Raw genomic sequence first — 16,141 nt, 5'->3', positions numbered from 1 at the left:
TAGCTTCCTTTGGCTTTCTAAACCTCTTTCTATAAAGTTTACTGTAAATAAATTATAATTTCTAGTTTCTATTATTTGTGTGTGTGTGTGTGTGTGTGTGGCCATAAAAATTCGGGTAGGCTCTGAAATAGGCTTTATCCTACTTTTCCAAAATCAATAAGTAATGGAAAGTATTAAATGGGAACATTTTACTTATAGAAACTATATATTTGAAAGATGTGAAATGGTCTTAGATTATGAGAAACCAATTCGAAATTCTTTACAAATTATAATTTTAGAATCACTGCAGATGAAAAAATTCTCCAAAGCAGAGGGAATTTTTTAAGAAAAAAAAAGTCTAATTTATAGATTTAAATTTTTTCATAAAAAGCTAGGAGGTGAACATAAATGACAAACATTTAACATTATTTGGTATAAAGGGAATTAAGATTGTAATTTCCTACTCAAGGAAGTTCATCAGACTTCAGATGTGGTACCTATTTCTCCCTGAATTAAACAACTCAATGTTCTAAAGGAAAAGAGGAAACCTAGTGTGCATTCAATTTACAAATGAGACTGGACATTTTCTACAAAGAATTCTCATTAGTGACTGAATGATGAGGATTTTAAATGGCCAAAATGCATCCACCTATTAAAAAAAAAAATGGTATAACAAGCACTCTATTTTAATTTAATAAGGAAGTTAGCCTCATAACTAAAGTTTTTAAATTTTTGCAGAAGTCTTAATTTTTTTCCTCTATGTAAAAATTATTTTTATAACTGGTAAAGTCTTACTTTTATGTTATATAGAACATCGCTGTTTGGATCTGATATTATGAGTATAAGGTGCCCTTTTTCAAATTGAAACAAATTTGGAGTGATTTCTCATATGGAAATGGTCCAATATTTTCTGTAATGGTTCTTAAAAAAACCAAACTTTTGTAGTACACTGAAGGTCTACTATGGAATTCATATTTAGTCTGATGTGTATACTGATTGCGTTTCGAGATATCCATACTATAAATATTCGTATTACAAATATTACCACTATCCAAATTTGCTACTTTAACAAAGAAACTCACAGGGAAAATCTTGTGTTCTTAAAAAATATGCTATTAGTATTTAGAAATCAAGGTGTTCCTGTGTTTGAAATTTTATACTTCCCAACCTGTAAAAATGATCACGGAAGAGAACTAAAAGATACCCTCTCCTGAAGAGATATTTAGAAGTTTCTGCTAAGAAATCCCTGTGAAAGACAGTGCATCAGAAAGTACATCATCCAATGTGCAAATCTGTTGACAGAGAAAATCTCTGAGCTGTCACAGGAAAAAACCCGTACTAATTAATACGCATCCTAATTTTGACAGCGGTCTTAAATTTAACTTTCTAAACACAAAGTTATTTAAGTCTTGAGTAAAATTACATTTTATTTGCAGGTGATTTTTCACCTTTGTCTTTAACACTCAATGCAATCTGAAATTTGATGCATTAGAATAAATAATCAACAAAAAACTACCTGGGTGCTTTTCAAGCCTCCATTTAAGCAGGGCCCGCGAAAACGCTTCCTCATGGGGTGAACTGTGATTCACATCATTTCATCCTGTTGGCTCTGAATGGCCACTGCCTCATAAACATACACTGAATATTGTTCTTTTTTAAAATTTTTTTCCCCGGAGGCAACAGAATACCTCTCAGTGAGAAAGTACATTTTTCAACTTCATATAAGAAGTCACCACTCGAGAATATCAGAAAGATGTACCCATACTAGAATGTTCTTGTTCTCTCCGGGGCCTCTTACCTTCGTTTTCTGTATTGGCCGGCACCGAGTCGACCCCGAAAGGATGCCAGGGCTGCAGATCGTCCAGGCTGAACTCCCCGTTCACGGGAAGAAGCTCCACGGTGGTTTTCGTCTCGGTCAAAGACGGCATGAGGGCATCGTTTCCGTAACTGATTCTTGGTTCGCTGATCATGTTGGCCAAGACGTCATCCGAGTAGTTTTGCTCTTTCTGAAGCAGCTCATCTAAACAAAACAAAGCCATGCCTTTGGTGGGTCCCAGTGACAGTGCAGCAGTGGCTCCCATTTTCTGTCTGCCAGACACGACTGTAACTGTTCTACACCCGTGAGCTCATGTGGAGCCATGAGGTGGGCACCGGCATCGTTTCCATCTTACAGATGTGAAAACTGAGGCCCGTGGGAGTTGAGCCACGTGGGCAAAATCATAGCAAGCTCAAGGCAGGACTGGAGCCCAGGGAGAATAGCTAACACCCAGGCTGATGCTCCAAATGACCCCACCGTTCCTCCCAGGGATGAATGACCTTGAGAGCTGTACCTCCACTTCCTCCTCTGACACGGATTCTAGGATCCTGTGATTGCAGAGGAATCAATAGTGTGCTGTGGTGAGGTGTCTGACGGGAAGCGGTGGCATCATACGAGGTACAGTTACTTTCACGCTGGAGGATATAATCTAGTGAATCCCTCCCTAGTCTTCCCTTGAACATGCGGGAGCCTAAATGACGGCAGCCTCCTCTATTCTCGAACAGTTCTCCTTGTTTTGCTTTGAATAGATCTGCCTTCCTCAAAGGCCCCCTCGGGGCCACATGATCTGTGTTCTGAAGCGACAGGGAAGCAGTCACCTTGCCTTCCCGGCCGTGGCCTTATGGGCACAAAGTTCTGCTCCAGCCTCTTCCTTGGGTGAAACCTCCCTGACTCCCAGCACATCTCACGCCACCTCAGACCAGATTTCCCGCCTCTCCCCTCTGCTGCCTCTCTTTGCAAAAGACGCTATCGGGGGCGCCTGGGTGGCTCAGTCGGTTAAGTGGCCGACTTCGGCTCAGGTCATGATCTCACGGTCTGTGGGTTCGAGCCCCGTTTCGGGCTCTGTGCTGACAGCTCAGAGCCTGGAGCCTGTTTCAGATTCTGTGTCTCCTTCTCCCTCTGACCCTCCCCTGTTCATGCTGTCTCTCCCTGTCTCAAAAATAAATAAAACGTTAAAAAAAAAGATGCTATCAGTTACCCCCTTTTCTAAACAACGGAACTAAACTACATCAACTTTGAGGACCAGAACTGACTTATCTGAAGTCCTTGTGGGCTGGTGAAAATTCCTAAATTATACGTTTCATGATGGCAGTGCATTTTTACTAGAAAAGAGAGCTGGGAATATAACCCGGCACCAACTGTAATCGTTGCTTTAAATACAGGGTTATCACAAGATTAGTGAATCCCCTATTATGCGGCCACAGTTCACCAGATTTTTCTGTGTGACGTATTTTTAAAAATGAGACACCCATGAATAGCATGGGCGCCATTAGAAATGATAGTCACCAGAGTATCTCATTTCCCAATCATGCCTCTGTCAAGAATTTACTGTACTAGATCTTTCAAACCAAGTGTTGGTTACTATTACTGCTGCAAAAAATGAAGAAAATAAAATCAGGATTTAAATTTGACTTGTAACATTTTACTGTCATCCCTCACATTCTCTTTTAAATGGAAATTTTTTTTTACTTGAAAAATTAAAATTCTGTTCAAATAGATCTATTAAAACAATTTGATAGGATAGCATTAAAGCATGAGATTAATATCCTCCTATGGAGTCAGGTTTATTGCAAGATATTATTTTAAATGATGAAATCTCAAGCCAATCAGTCCTCCTGAAATCTAATTTGAGTTATAATATATAGCTATTTTCTGCAGCACCATTCTAAATTCAATATTTGATGCTTGTAATGACTTTCCCATGCAGATGAAAGGTCCCCATTAGATCTACTTCAACTTTTTCATGTCTTACAGAGTCATAGGTAATGGCTAATAACTTAGCCAATGTCTGCTTTAATGAATTTAATGGGCATTTCTTTTATATAAATCTCATGCTTGTGACTGTTAAGCACTTACAATACTGAAGAGATGATCTTTTGGAATAATTATTGGTGCTCACAAGTTCATCTTGGAAGGGAATAACCTTCACCAGCATGATCCACTCTCGGCCCCACCTGGGGCCATGTTGGTACCTTTGTGGCATTTACAGTCACTTAACCACCTCCCCTTCCATCTGGAAACGTTTTGTCTTTGTCTTGCATACTCAGTACCAAGCTGGTTCCCTGTGACTTCTCTGAATAACTCCTCTTGTTCCTTTTTTTAAAATCTCTTTGTCCATCTATTATCTTTTCGGATCTCCATCCATCTCTTTCTGCAAGTTTTCATCTGGAAATCCCTCCCACTCCTGAAACTCTACGGATGAATCTGAAATGTATTTTCCTAGCTTTCCCTTGTCTCTCCCACGCCTCCTACCCAGGCTCTTTGCATTTCTAAGTCCGCTGGGTCTGTTAGCTTATATCTCTCATGAACTTTCAGAGCTACGGGCTGAAACCTTCATAACTGTCTGTGGCTCTCTGTATTTCTTTGTGTCCCATACTCCTATTACTGACACCTCCCTTTAAAATTCCATTTCCGGATTCTCTCTTATTCATTTCTCACTCTCCCTTTCTACTGCCTACCTCCCTTGAACCATCGTTACTTTCTGCCTTGATCACTGTGATGGTCTCTTGTGGTCTCTGCTCTACCTTTCATCCCTCTCCGAAAGGCTCTGCCTCGTCTCGGTAACTCATTTCCTACTGAATGAATCCCAGACTACTTTGCCAGATGGTAAAGGCCCTCTGTGATCTGGGCTCACCTCATCTTTCTAACGATGAGGCTTTTAAACTTTCTGCTGTATATACCTATGCTACTGTGATTTATAGTAAGAAACATATATTTGGTCTCTGTAGGCAGAGAGCTCCTAAAACCCTTGAAATTTCATAGGTGATGGGAGGAATAAAGGTATTTTTCGTTATGTCATGAAGTGACTTTTGAAAAGCCTGTAGGTCACCTAAGGATGGGGGGCTGGTGCCCAGAGGAAGTGACCATGTGATCAGAGGGTTAGAAGTTTCAGTCCCAGGGGCGCCTGGGTGGCTCAGTCGGTTGAGCGGCCGACTTCAGCTCAGGTCATGATCTCATGGTCCATGAGTTCGAGCCCCGCATCGGGCTCTGTGCTGACAGCTCGGAGCCTGGAGCCTGTTTCAGACTCTGTGTCTCCCTCTCTATGACCCTCCCCCGTTCATGCTCTGTCTCTCTCTGTCTCAAAAATAAATACACGTTAAAAAAAATTAAAAAAAAAAAAAAAGAAGTTTCAGTCCCACACTCTGCGAAGGGAGAGGGGCTGGAGATTGAGCTCAATCACCAATGGCCAATAAATAAATCAGTCAAGTCTATGTAATGAAGCTTCTGTAAAAACCTGAAAGGACAGGGTTCTGGGAGCCTCAAGTTGATGAACACGTGCAGGTGTGTGTGGGTGGGGGGCAAACGTGCTGGAAGCTGTGAGCCCTTTTCCACAAACCTTACCCTACTTTTAACTTTTCCTGGGTTGTATCTGTTTATACTAAACTAGTAATCTAGTGAGTGAAATGTTTCCCTCTGTTCTATGAGCCGTTCTAGCAAATTAATAGAACCCAAGGGGAAGGAACTTCTGATGTACAATTGGTCATCAGCAGCACAGGTGACAATCTGGACTTTCGACTGGCTGTTGGGGTGGGGGAGGGGAGTCCGAGGACTGAGCCCATAACTCTTGTGGGATCTGCACTACCTCCGGGTAGATGGTGGCAGAATTGGGTTGAATGATTGAATTCTCCAGTTGATGTAGGAAAACTGCTTGGTGGTGTGGGGAAAAACCCACACATTGCAATTGGACCCACAGCTCTCTCAAACTGAGTAGCTTGGATTATCCCCAGATGGGACCATGCATTCCCATCAGGGCACCTTTGCTCTCTGTTCCTGCTACACAGGAAGACCATTTCTGCTTATCTAAATTATATGAACTCGTTTTTTTAAACGTTTATTTGAGAGAGAAGAGACTGAGTGCAAGTGGAGGAGGGGCAGAGAGACAGGGGGACACAGAATCCAAAGCAGGCTGCAGACTGTGAGCTGTCACCACAGAGCCCGACGCGGGGCTCGAACTCACAAACTGTGAGATCATGACCTGAGCTGAGGTTGGACGCTTAACCAACTGAGCCACCCAAGCGCCCCTAAATTATATGAACTCTTGAAAGCCCAGCTCAAACGCCCTCTTCTAACTCTGCTCTCAACAACTTTATGAGGGTTACAAGCATTATGACTTTTATGGGCCAGGAAACTGAGGCGAGGAGGGGTGGCTGAATCTCTTTAAGATGCCATGGTCAGTAAGCATCTGGGCTGAAGTGCAAGATCTGGGCTGCAGAAAACCAGCCTTCCTCCCGGCGACCCCCACCCATCTAGCCTCCACGGTACCAAAGGAGGGCTCACTCCTGGTCTCAGTACTGCGCTCCTCATTTGCAGAGTGATTGTACGTCTGACTGTTCCAGAATGTTCTGCACATTTACAGGGCTGCAACCGGACTCAAATACCACCAGCCCCATGGAATGGCTATATTGCTTTTGCGCCTTCAAATAGGCAGTTTCCAGGCCCAGGAGCTGAAGGAAGTCCTGTCCCCATTTCGGCCCACGGCAGTAAAAAGGGTGAAGCAGGAAACAGTCACAGAGGAAAACCTTACATCTGTGCTTCATAAAATATCCAGGACACTTTGGCTTGCAGCAAATTGCGGTGCCTCTTTTTCTCTTTTATTTCTTTTATTGTTGGCAGAAAATTTCCTCCAAATGGCCACTAAAATGTTGAGCCCCATGGTGGTTAATTTGCCTGGTTTATTCATGTGCAGAAAATTAGAGAATGACACATACATTCAAGAAATGTTACATTTCTGGCAGAGTGAAAAGCACTTAGGCTTTTTTGGGGGAGTACAAGAGAGCAGAAGTAAGTGCTCTTACCTCAGTTTAACACGGGAGATTTAGAAACAACCACCTCTGGTTATCTCATTTGGAACAATGAGGTCTGTCTGTGGGGTTTTTAAGGGACAAAAAGCAGGTGGAAATGATGGATTATCGTTAGTTGGTGAAGGATTATTCCATTTTGTGATCATAAAATGTCGAAGGCAGCCAGCTACCTCTTGGTATTATTAAGGGCTCAGGATTTTACCAATGGCTAAGATAATCGGCACCAGGCTATTCTGCCTGTGATTAAAACACACACACACACACACACACACACACACACACACACACACACACACAGAGCCACGTATATAATTATTTCATTGCTCCTTCTAAGTGGGGCTTCATCTTCGAATTCTGTGGTAAGACTCATCACACAGAAACCACACATCTGGTATGCTGCTGGCCCTGATGGATTACCTGTTTATCGGACTTAATTTAATATTTTGTTACAATGCGCCCGATGCCATATATTGGCGATTTCCAAAGCTTTTAAACATCTACATTTGCCAGCTGCTATATTAAACTAAGACACTAGGTTCATTTCTCCCCCGAGACTCTCCTCTCCCCCCCTCCCCCCTTTGTAAAAGCTATTTGTTATTGCCCAGAGTTGCGGCAATTATCTCCGGAGTCAGATTTAGTCTCTTCTAGAATACTCAGCACGCACGAGCGCTGTAGTTAGAAGCGGGAATACTCACTCAACTGGGTTCAGTGATGGTAATTTTAACCTACAGTTTAAACCAAACAGAGATACTCAATTTCAAATATGAAACATATGGCAAACCTTGCCCTTTTGAAAAGTGTGCTGAGAACCTACACTAGGCATACTTAATAGTAAAGAGAAAAGGAAACAAAAAACGCCTCAGCACGTAGTTATCGGAGGAAATATTTAAAATATTTTGAGGTGATGGGGATTAAGGGGCGCACTTGTGATGAGTACCAGGTGCTGTACGAAAGCATGGAAATCACTATACTGGACTCCTGAAGCTAATATTATACTGTCTGTTAAGGAACTGGAATTTAAATAGAAACCTAAAAAAATATTTTGAAGAAAGCAACATCAAGAGAGTCACCCAACAGTGATGCCATCTTCAAATGACTAAAATACTTTGTTTTTGTGGTGTGGAATAGACTTCCACCATAGTTTGAGAGAAATGGCCTCATGAAAGGATTGCTGAATGGGAAAACAGAGGAATTCTAGATCATTTGTTTCACATGCCTCTTCAAATGATTAATCTCCTCGCCAACCTCCTAAAGATTTAACTGCCATATTTTCGGTTTCAAGGAAATACAGTTTATAAACATTGAAGCAGTTCTCTTTCACAAGCTTCAGTTATAATCGATTAACTATCTCTTCTACCTTTTAAACACGCTTGGGGTGGGGGGAGGACAATCTCCTTCATGTAAAGGAAGTTCAGCCTCAGCCTTTTCCTCTGTAATACACACCTATTAAAGGTCTGATTTGGAGGGGCACCTGGGTGGCTCAGTCGGTCAAGCGTCCGACTTCAGCTCAGGTCACGATCTCGCGGTCCGTGAGTTCAAGCCCCGCGTCAGGCTCTGGGCTGATGGCTCAGAGCCTGGAGCCTGCTTCCGATTCTGTGTCTCCCTCTCTCTCTGCCCCTTCCCCGTTCATGCTCTGTCTCTCTCTGTCTCAAAAATAAATAAAACGTTAAAAAAAAAAAAAATAAAGGTCTGATTTGGAGACTGGCACCAACTGAGGTCCCCTAGGCTTGCTGGTTTTTCTACTTATAGGATTGAAACGGCATTGCTTTCATTATTATTATTTTTTTCTATTTTCTGATTCTTCTGGTTCCTCGCGGAAAATATGTATTTATCCATAGCCTCTCTCCAAAATGGAAATTTCCCTTCAACTCTAACAGGGGACTCTTATATGACCAATGCTTACCTCTTTTTTTTAAATAAATAAGAAAGCATAATTTATGTGTTTCTCTGTGGTGATCCGTCCATTTATGTTTTCACAATTCTTACCTGTTTCATAAATACTTACACATCTCAAAGGATTGAGGATTCCACCTCTGAACAATGCACCCCCCTCCCCCGTGCCACCACAGCTGCATGGGAAGTATTTATGAAAGGGATGTCATTTTTCTCCTATCAAGAAGCTCTACTATAAATCTGCTGTCATCCATTCTAGGCATTTTGCCCACACCAGGACTAGGAGATCAGATTTAATTTTCCAATCACAGTTCTGTGCATGAAACCCCCTAAGGCTTGCAATTCCTCACCCATCAAATTAGAGGAGGTTGGATGGATGGTCTTAGCAGTTCCTTCACTTTGAATTCTATTACCTATACTCTTGCTAGGTAGGTGTGCCCCTGCCCCTGCCAGAGCTAGGGAACCGGAATCTGCACCCCACTGTGGTCCCCAGGTGATTCTTTTTTTTTTTTTAATGTTCTATTTATTTTTGAGAGGGGGGAAGGGACAGAGAGAGAGAGAGAGAGGGAGACACAGAATCCGAAGCAGGCTCCAGGCTTTGAGCTGTCAGCACAGAGCCTGACGTGGGGCTCGAACCCACAAACCGTGAGATCGTGACCTGAGCTGAAATCGGACACTTAACTGAGCCACCCAGGCTCCCCCCACCCACATGATTCTTAGTCACATTACAGTCCAACCACTGCCACAAGTTGTAAAGAGGCATCACTACACAACTATCTCAGTTATCACTTCATAAAAGACAAAACAAGTCTTGGAAACAAGGTGTGAAAGACGAGCACGGTCAACAAAGAACACTGCCAGAAGAAACCTTACGTCTGAACACCTCCAAGTCATGTTCTCAGAACCCAACCCACTCTGTTGCCTTGAAACTATCATTCACGACAACGTTTCTGAGTCAGAAAGCCACGGGGAAAGGAAAGGCTAGTTAGGAATTTCCTTTTTTGCCAGAACATTTGTCAGGCAGGAAATTACACAGGAGCCAGAGCAGAGAAGTGCTCGGGAGACAGGTCAGCATTGTTCAGACTCTGAGAAAAAGAATATGAACTTAATACTTAAGTATTAAGAGTACTAGAGGGGGGGCGCCTGGGTGGCTCAGTCGGTTAAGTGGCCGACTTCGGCTCAGGTCATGATCTCACGGTCCGTGAGTTCGAGCCCCGCGTCGGGCTCTGTGCTGACAGCTCAGAGCCTGGGGCCTGTTTCAGATTCTGTGTCTCCCTCTCTCTGACCCTCCCCCGTTCATGCTTTGTCTCTCGCTGTCTCAAAAATAAATAAACGTTAAAAAAAAAAAAAAAGAGTACTAGAGGACACACTTCATTGCTCTGCTTCCCTCTACTGAAGACCAGCCCTAGCTGGTGACTCTTTTACTTCTAAGCATAGTTCAATGGAGCAGAAGCTGTTTACAATGCTAATTGGTGGGATGCCTGGATGGCTCAGTCAGTTAAGCGTCTGACTTTGGCTCGGGTCATGATCTCTCACACGGTTCGTGGGTTTGAGCCCCACGTCGGGCTCTGTGCTGAAAGCACTGAGCCTGCTTTGGATCCTCTGTCCCTTTCTCTCAATTAGCCCACCCCCACCCCGCCCAATAAATAAACATTAAGAAAAATAAATAAAATGGTAATCTGGGGGAGAACCTATGTGGTCTTCAAGGGATTACTGTACATGGTCGGGACGTCTTGATCCGCATGTGACTTGTGGGACAGCCATACTGTGGCGGGACTGTGTTATGCTAGGGCATCTCGAAAGCAGGAGATCAACCCTACAGAGACACCTCCCACTTCAGTTGCCTTTTCATATCCATTAGCTCCTTTCATATCCACAATGGTCTGCATTGTGGGATGCTATCCCCACTGATGGCTGACCAAACTGTGACATCCCTCTTGAGAAAGCACAGTTATCAGGTGGCAGAATTGAGATCCGAGCCCAAGTATCCTGATTCTGAGTCCAAATGTTTTCACTACTCGATGAAACATTCTATTTTACGGTTGACAAGGCTATTTGATTACTGACTAATATTATAGAAATACATACACAGCTATCATCACATGCATCCTGTTTCTCGTAATCTTTTTTAAAGTTGGTTTATTTATTTTGAGAGACAGAGAGAATGAGTGGGACAGAGGGAGAGACACAAAGACAGAATCCTAAGCAGGCTCTGCACTGTCAGCACAGACACCGACGCGGGGCTTGAACTCAAAAACCTCGAGATCATGACCTGAGCTGAAGTCGGACACTTGAATGACTGAGCCACCCGGATGCCCCTCTCATAATTTCTGACAGATTTGGAAAGTGAAGAATTCAGTGGTATCTTTCTTTTTTTTTCACACAAAGGAACCAAGATAAGAGATTTTTGCCATGGGCCAAGGTCATAGAACTTTTCCATGATGAAGGAGCAGAGCTGAAAAGCCAGGTGGTTCCCAGCTGCACAGCCATCCACTGTTCCCTCCTCTAATTAAGGGAGCCATTTTGACAGCCCATCCCCTGTGGACACGTATCTCCCACTTCTTTAGATTTCCCTTTCTCTGGAAGACTGGCATAGTAGGGTAGCTATGTGAACTGTTATCAGGTATCATCAATTTGGAGTCAAATTTAAGATAATGTAGACACCTTTGGGTTTTGAGCCAAGTAAATGGTTGAACTCTGCATACTTATCCCAAATATCCCTTCTCTACAATGGTGCAGGGACTTGAACACTTCAGTGGTCAAGAGCCAAACAGCCTAGGAAGCACCTGGGTGGCTCAGTCAGTTAAGTCTGACTTCGGCTCAGGTCATGATCTCACGGTTCATGAGTTTGAGCCCTGCGTCGGGCTGTATGCTGACAGCTCAGAGCCTGGAGCCTGCTTCGGATTCTGCGTCTCCTTCTCTCTCTGCCCCTCTCCCACTCATGCTCTGTCTCTCTCTCCTTCAAAAATAAATAAACATTTAAAAAGAACTTAAAAAGAGCGAAACAGCCCTGTAGGATGCTGCATTTCCACCTTGGGCAAAAGATTATAGACATATTATCACAACGTAATGCTGTTCCACAAATCTAGTTTGTATTTCGACCTCCATAAAATTGGGTCAGTCCTCTTATTTTTAGCCACACTAGCAATCGAGAATCTCTCTGAATCTGGGTTTATTTTGCTTTAGTACTTTCTTGGACATAGATTTTAAACGAAGCATGCTTCGTCCACTTGTGGCAACAATCTGTCCCCGGAGGGGACACAAACACAGCTACACGTTACTTGTGAGAATATTTCCTACTGCCAAGTGACATTGCTTAAAAGTATCACTTGTCCAGCTTAAGGCTGAGGGTACGAAAGAAGTCCCTTTCTATTTAAGACAGATTTCCTTTTTTGACTTTCAAACAACAGAGATCAAACAACTTAGATCTAACCAATGGCATCAGTCAGAAATCAAGAGAAAAGTCAGTCCATCTCCCTGGCATCAAAAAACAGATTAAAGAGTTTCCTCTCCGTGCTTCTTTGTAGGATCTGTGCCAAAGTTGTGATCCTATTTCCAACTACCTTAGGAATCTTGGTCCTGCCTGCGTGGTTGGAAGTCTAAGCAATCCGGAGAGGAAAAACCTTCTCAAGTTTAGACAACAAACCAAGTTTACAGATTATAGAGAGACTCTCTGAAAGCAGGCTGTACTGAGGTTATAATTTGCATATACAAATAAGTGTCTTTGTTTTGAGGAAACACACGGTGAAGAACTTAGGGGTAAAGAGCCACTATGTCTTCAAGTCCCTCTCAAGAAATTTTATGGGACGCTTGGGTGGCTCAGTCGCTTAAGCCTCTGACTCGGTTTTTCAGCTCAGGTCATGATCTCACGGTTCGTGAGATGGAGTCCCGCGTTGGCCTCTGCACTGGCAGTGTGGAGCCTGCTTGGAATTCTCTAAGTCTGGAATTATATTAAAATGAAAAGTTCAGGACCGTGGCACTGAACTGTAGTACCGGCTTTAACCTGTATCTATCCGGATGTTTTCCTCCGGTCAATATATAGGGGTAACGCATACATGACCATTGGCATAAACAGATACAAATGACACGTCCTCTGCAAAGTAAAATAAAAATGGATGAACATTTTGATGAGTCATCCCCCTTAAACATAAGTCAATTATTTCATGTGATTTTCAAGCCAGGAAACACTGGTTTCTTCACGTGCTGGAGGAAAAGCTGTCCGTCTTGGGCTAGTTGAGAGATGTGTACTTTTCCTGTTTCACTGAAGGGGTTTCAAAGTAATTATGATTGAGGAATTTCTCTTCAAATCTATCTTTAAAAAGAGCCTAACCCCAGCAGCACAAGCTAGGACTTCACTGTGATTCCGCTTTTATATAAAAACGTGGGATTTGAGGGGTGCCTTGGGTAGCTCAGTCTGTTAAGTGTCTGACTTTGGCTCAGGTCATAATATCATGGTTTGTGAGTTCGAGCCCTGCATCCGGCTCTGTGCTGATGGCTCAGAGCCTGGAGCCTGCTTCAGATCCTGTGTCTCCCTCTATCTCTGCCACTCCCCTGCTCATACTCTGTCTCTCTGTCTCTCAAAAATAAATAAACATTAAAAAAAATGTGGCATTGGTAGTAATTATAAGGATAACATAAATTTGGTGCAAAAAACACAGAAAACAGAACAAAAAAATAACAATAATTCACTTGCAATCCCACCAGCAAGATAACCGAGATATTTTTTAAATATCATTTATTATCTTCAACCATTTTATTATCTAATTTTTATTACTGTGGTCAATGAGAATGGATTCTATGAGGTTCCTGAAGCAGGCGGGGAGGCCCTTGGAATCAGAACAATTAGGTCTGAGGACACAGACATGAAATCATGAAGGGAATTTTCCTCCAGTTTCATTCTTGAGTATGTATTTCTCGATTTTTCTGGTAGGCTGTTCTGCATAGTTGGTGCAGTTTTTTGTTTGTTTTTACTTCCAAATAAGTTATCAGATATGAAGCAAATTGGAAAACTAAAATAAACCCGAGGCTTGCTCTATCGAGGTTAGTATCACATTTCATTTTTTAAAAACTGCTAATGTCTTTAGTGAGTCCAAGTAAGTAAAATGGGAAAGGTTATTTAAACACAAAATACTGAAAAGACAATTTTACTGCTCTTGCAGTTTTATAAAGGCCAAGTCATTCTGGCAACTGCATACAATCTGGGCTCATATTCCCCTGGAGCCGTCACTGCTCGTGTTGGGGTGCTCTGGGCATCCATCCATAATATCCCCGCCTTGCCCCCTGAGCTCTGAGCCAATTAAGAGGGAACAGGTAGAGATGAAAACATCATCTTTACCTGTGATAAAAGCCAGGCCCTTACTAACCCACACAATGCTTTCTTTGGGGAGTGAGTCACATGTAGGGCACATGGCTTGTCAAGCCATGTGCAGTGTAGACAAATTTCAGCTCCAACCTGAACCCTCAGCTGCACATGACAGAAGAGGGAGTCTGAGCGACACCCCTGTGTCCTGTCCAACCTGCACAAGGTAAGTGGTGATCCTGCCCGATCAGCACCCCTTCCCAGACTTGTGAGATTAGCCCTTCTTACCGGAGTAAGAAATACCTGGAAGGTGGGCCAAAGGAATGGCACACAGTGTGCCCCCTCAACAGTGAGCAATCTTTCTCTGCTATTCTCTGAAAAAAAGTGCATTCTAATGGACTCCTATCTGATAAGTGCTTCATTGGTGGAATTCTATATTTAGAATGATGGAAAGTACTGGTTAAGCAAGGCAGGTCAGGTCATGGGAGAAAGTAAGATTTCAACATTCATAAATAGTTAATTTCACTCAAAGAGCCTAAGGATTTATGCTGATAATTATAAGGGTAACAGGCAAGTATGGATAAGATCAGCACAAATCTATCTATCTATCTATCTATCTATCTATCTATCTATCCATCCATCTCTATGTATTTATCTATGCAGATATAGATAGATATATATCTCATCACAGGGGAGGAAGAGATCTGTTCCTGTTGACAGCACATCATATTTATATACACGATAGCTCATTTGAAATGTATGTTTATGCAGATAAACAAAAAAGCCCATATCAATTCTGTATGGTCTTCTGACCATGAACATAGCTGTGTTTAACACAAAACTCGCTCCGTACTAAACATTTCTGGAACAGCAATGGCCCTTCCTCTTCGAATCAGCTGACTCATACGATCCCTCAACAACGCATAGGGACACCTAGCCTGGAGATGGAAAATGCTTGGAGACAGAAGGGAAGTGTCTGTCTTAAGCATGAACAGTGCAGGGGAGTGGAGAGACTGAAAGAACTCGCTGTAAGGAAAATAATCTGAAGCCAAGAAAAATAAAAACATCTTATCATCAATTAATGAGCTCATTCATTTATTTGTTCATTTATCTACCTGTTCAGCAATCCTATCATCTTCCAGGCCAGTGCAGGAACTAACTAAGGTAATTTCTTTTTACTCAGTGCTCACGGCCCAGAGGACAGATGAGCATAGAAGTAGTTCCATGCAAGTGCTATGGGAAGGGGTATGGACCGAGCGAGAAAGAAATGAGCTTGGATGTTCCAGCTGGAGACAGTGGATGATGCTGTTACGGAAGAAAGACTGCCAAGGTATAGAGAGTGGGCTGCCCAAAGGCTGGGACTTTTCTGGCACGAGGGAAGTAAAAAGGAAGCAGCTCAGAAGCCAGGAGCTCTAGAGCGTGGAACCCAGAGGGGAGAGGAACACGCTGACCTACACTAGGTGTATGCCATTCACAAATTCTATGGGTTCTGTTGGTACCCGCAGCTCATGAATAGGCCAACTGTACAGAAAGGCAGGGGATACTTGAGAGACATGTCAACATTAAAAAACCGGGGAAGGGAGTGGGCAAGGTGTATACTACACTGATCAAACCAGAAACACGTTTAAGGAAGTGATAGGAGGAAGAACGGTGCTATTTTGATGGTGGTGGGGGTGGGGGAGGTTGTGACCGGGACAGGGGAGCCGTTAATATTTTTCAGTCTTGACTGGAGTTGTGTCTATCGGAAGAGCAAAGATGGGGGAGAAAGACAACTTCTCCTCCGACATGTTTGTGATACTCCAGCACATCGTGATGGCGATGTCCTGCAGCCCCTGGAAATACGGGCCCGGAGAGCTCATGGCCATGTTGAAACAGCCCAAGGGGAAGCACAGATGCGAAAATGGAAAGTTTCCCAGATTTTAGCACAATCCTACAAGTGTTCTGGGGGGAGAAGCCCATACTCGATTCCCGAAGAGGGGTTTATCAGGAATTGAATTCTGTTAGATAATACGACACGGCGCCACCCAGAACGAAGTGTCTCGTTCCAGCTGAAGACTCTTTCGAGTGTCAACCTGCAGTGCTTGCCAATAATGTCAAATTAGTAGTTATGGTTAAGAACTACAAGGAGCAAGC

General features: G+C 43.0%; 1 protein-coding gene across 7 annotated transcripts in view; it reads right to left on the bottom strand.

Annotated features, from left to right (window-relative positions):
• The window catches only part of APP (amyloid beta precursor protein), a 274,512-nt gene that overhangs the window by 26,999 nt on the left and 231,372 nt on the right, over positions 1–16,141 (bottom strand). For all 7 annotated transcript variants that reach the window (XM_019467786.2, XM_019467787.2, XM_019467788.2 and 4 more), the window contains one exon: positions 1,778–1,999. In XM_019467786.2, coding sequence (XP_019323331.1) covers positions 1,778–1,999 — 222 coding nt within the window. The remainder of the gene's footprint in view (positions 1–1,777; positions 2,000–16,141) is intronic.

Source organism: Panthera pardus, unplaced genomic scaffold (assembly GCF_024362965.1).
Source record: "Panthera pardus isolate Hobbes unplaced genomic scaffold, ASM2436296v1 HiC_scaffold_16, whole genome shotgun sequence".
Taxonomy (NCBI): Eukaryota; Metazoa; Chordata; class Mammalia; order Carnivora; family Felidae; genus Panthera; species Panthera pardus.
This window is presented reverse-complemented; position numbering and strand designations above follow the sequence as displayed.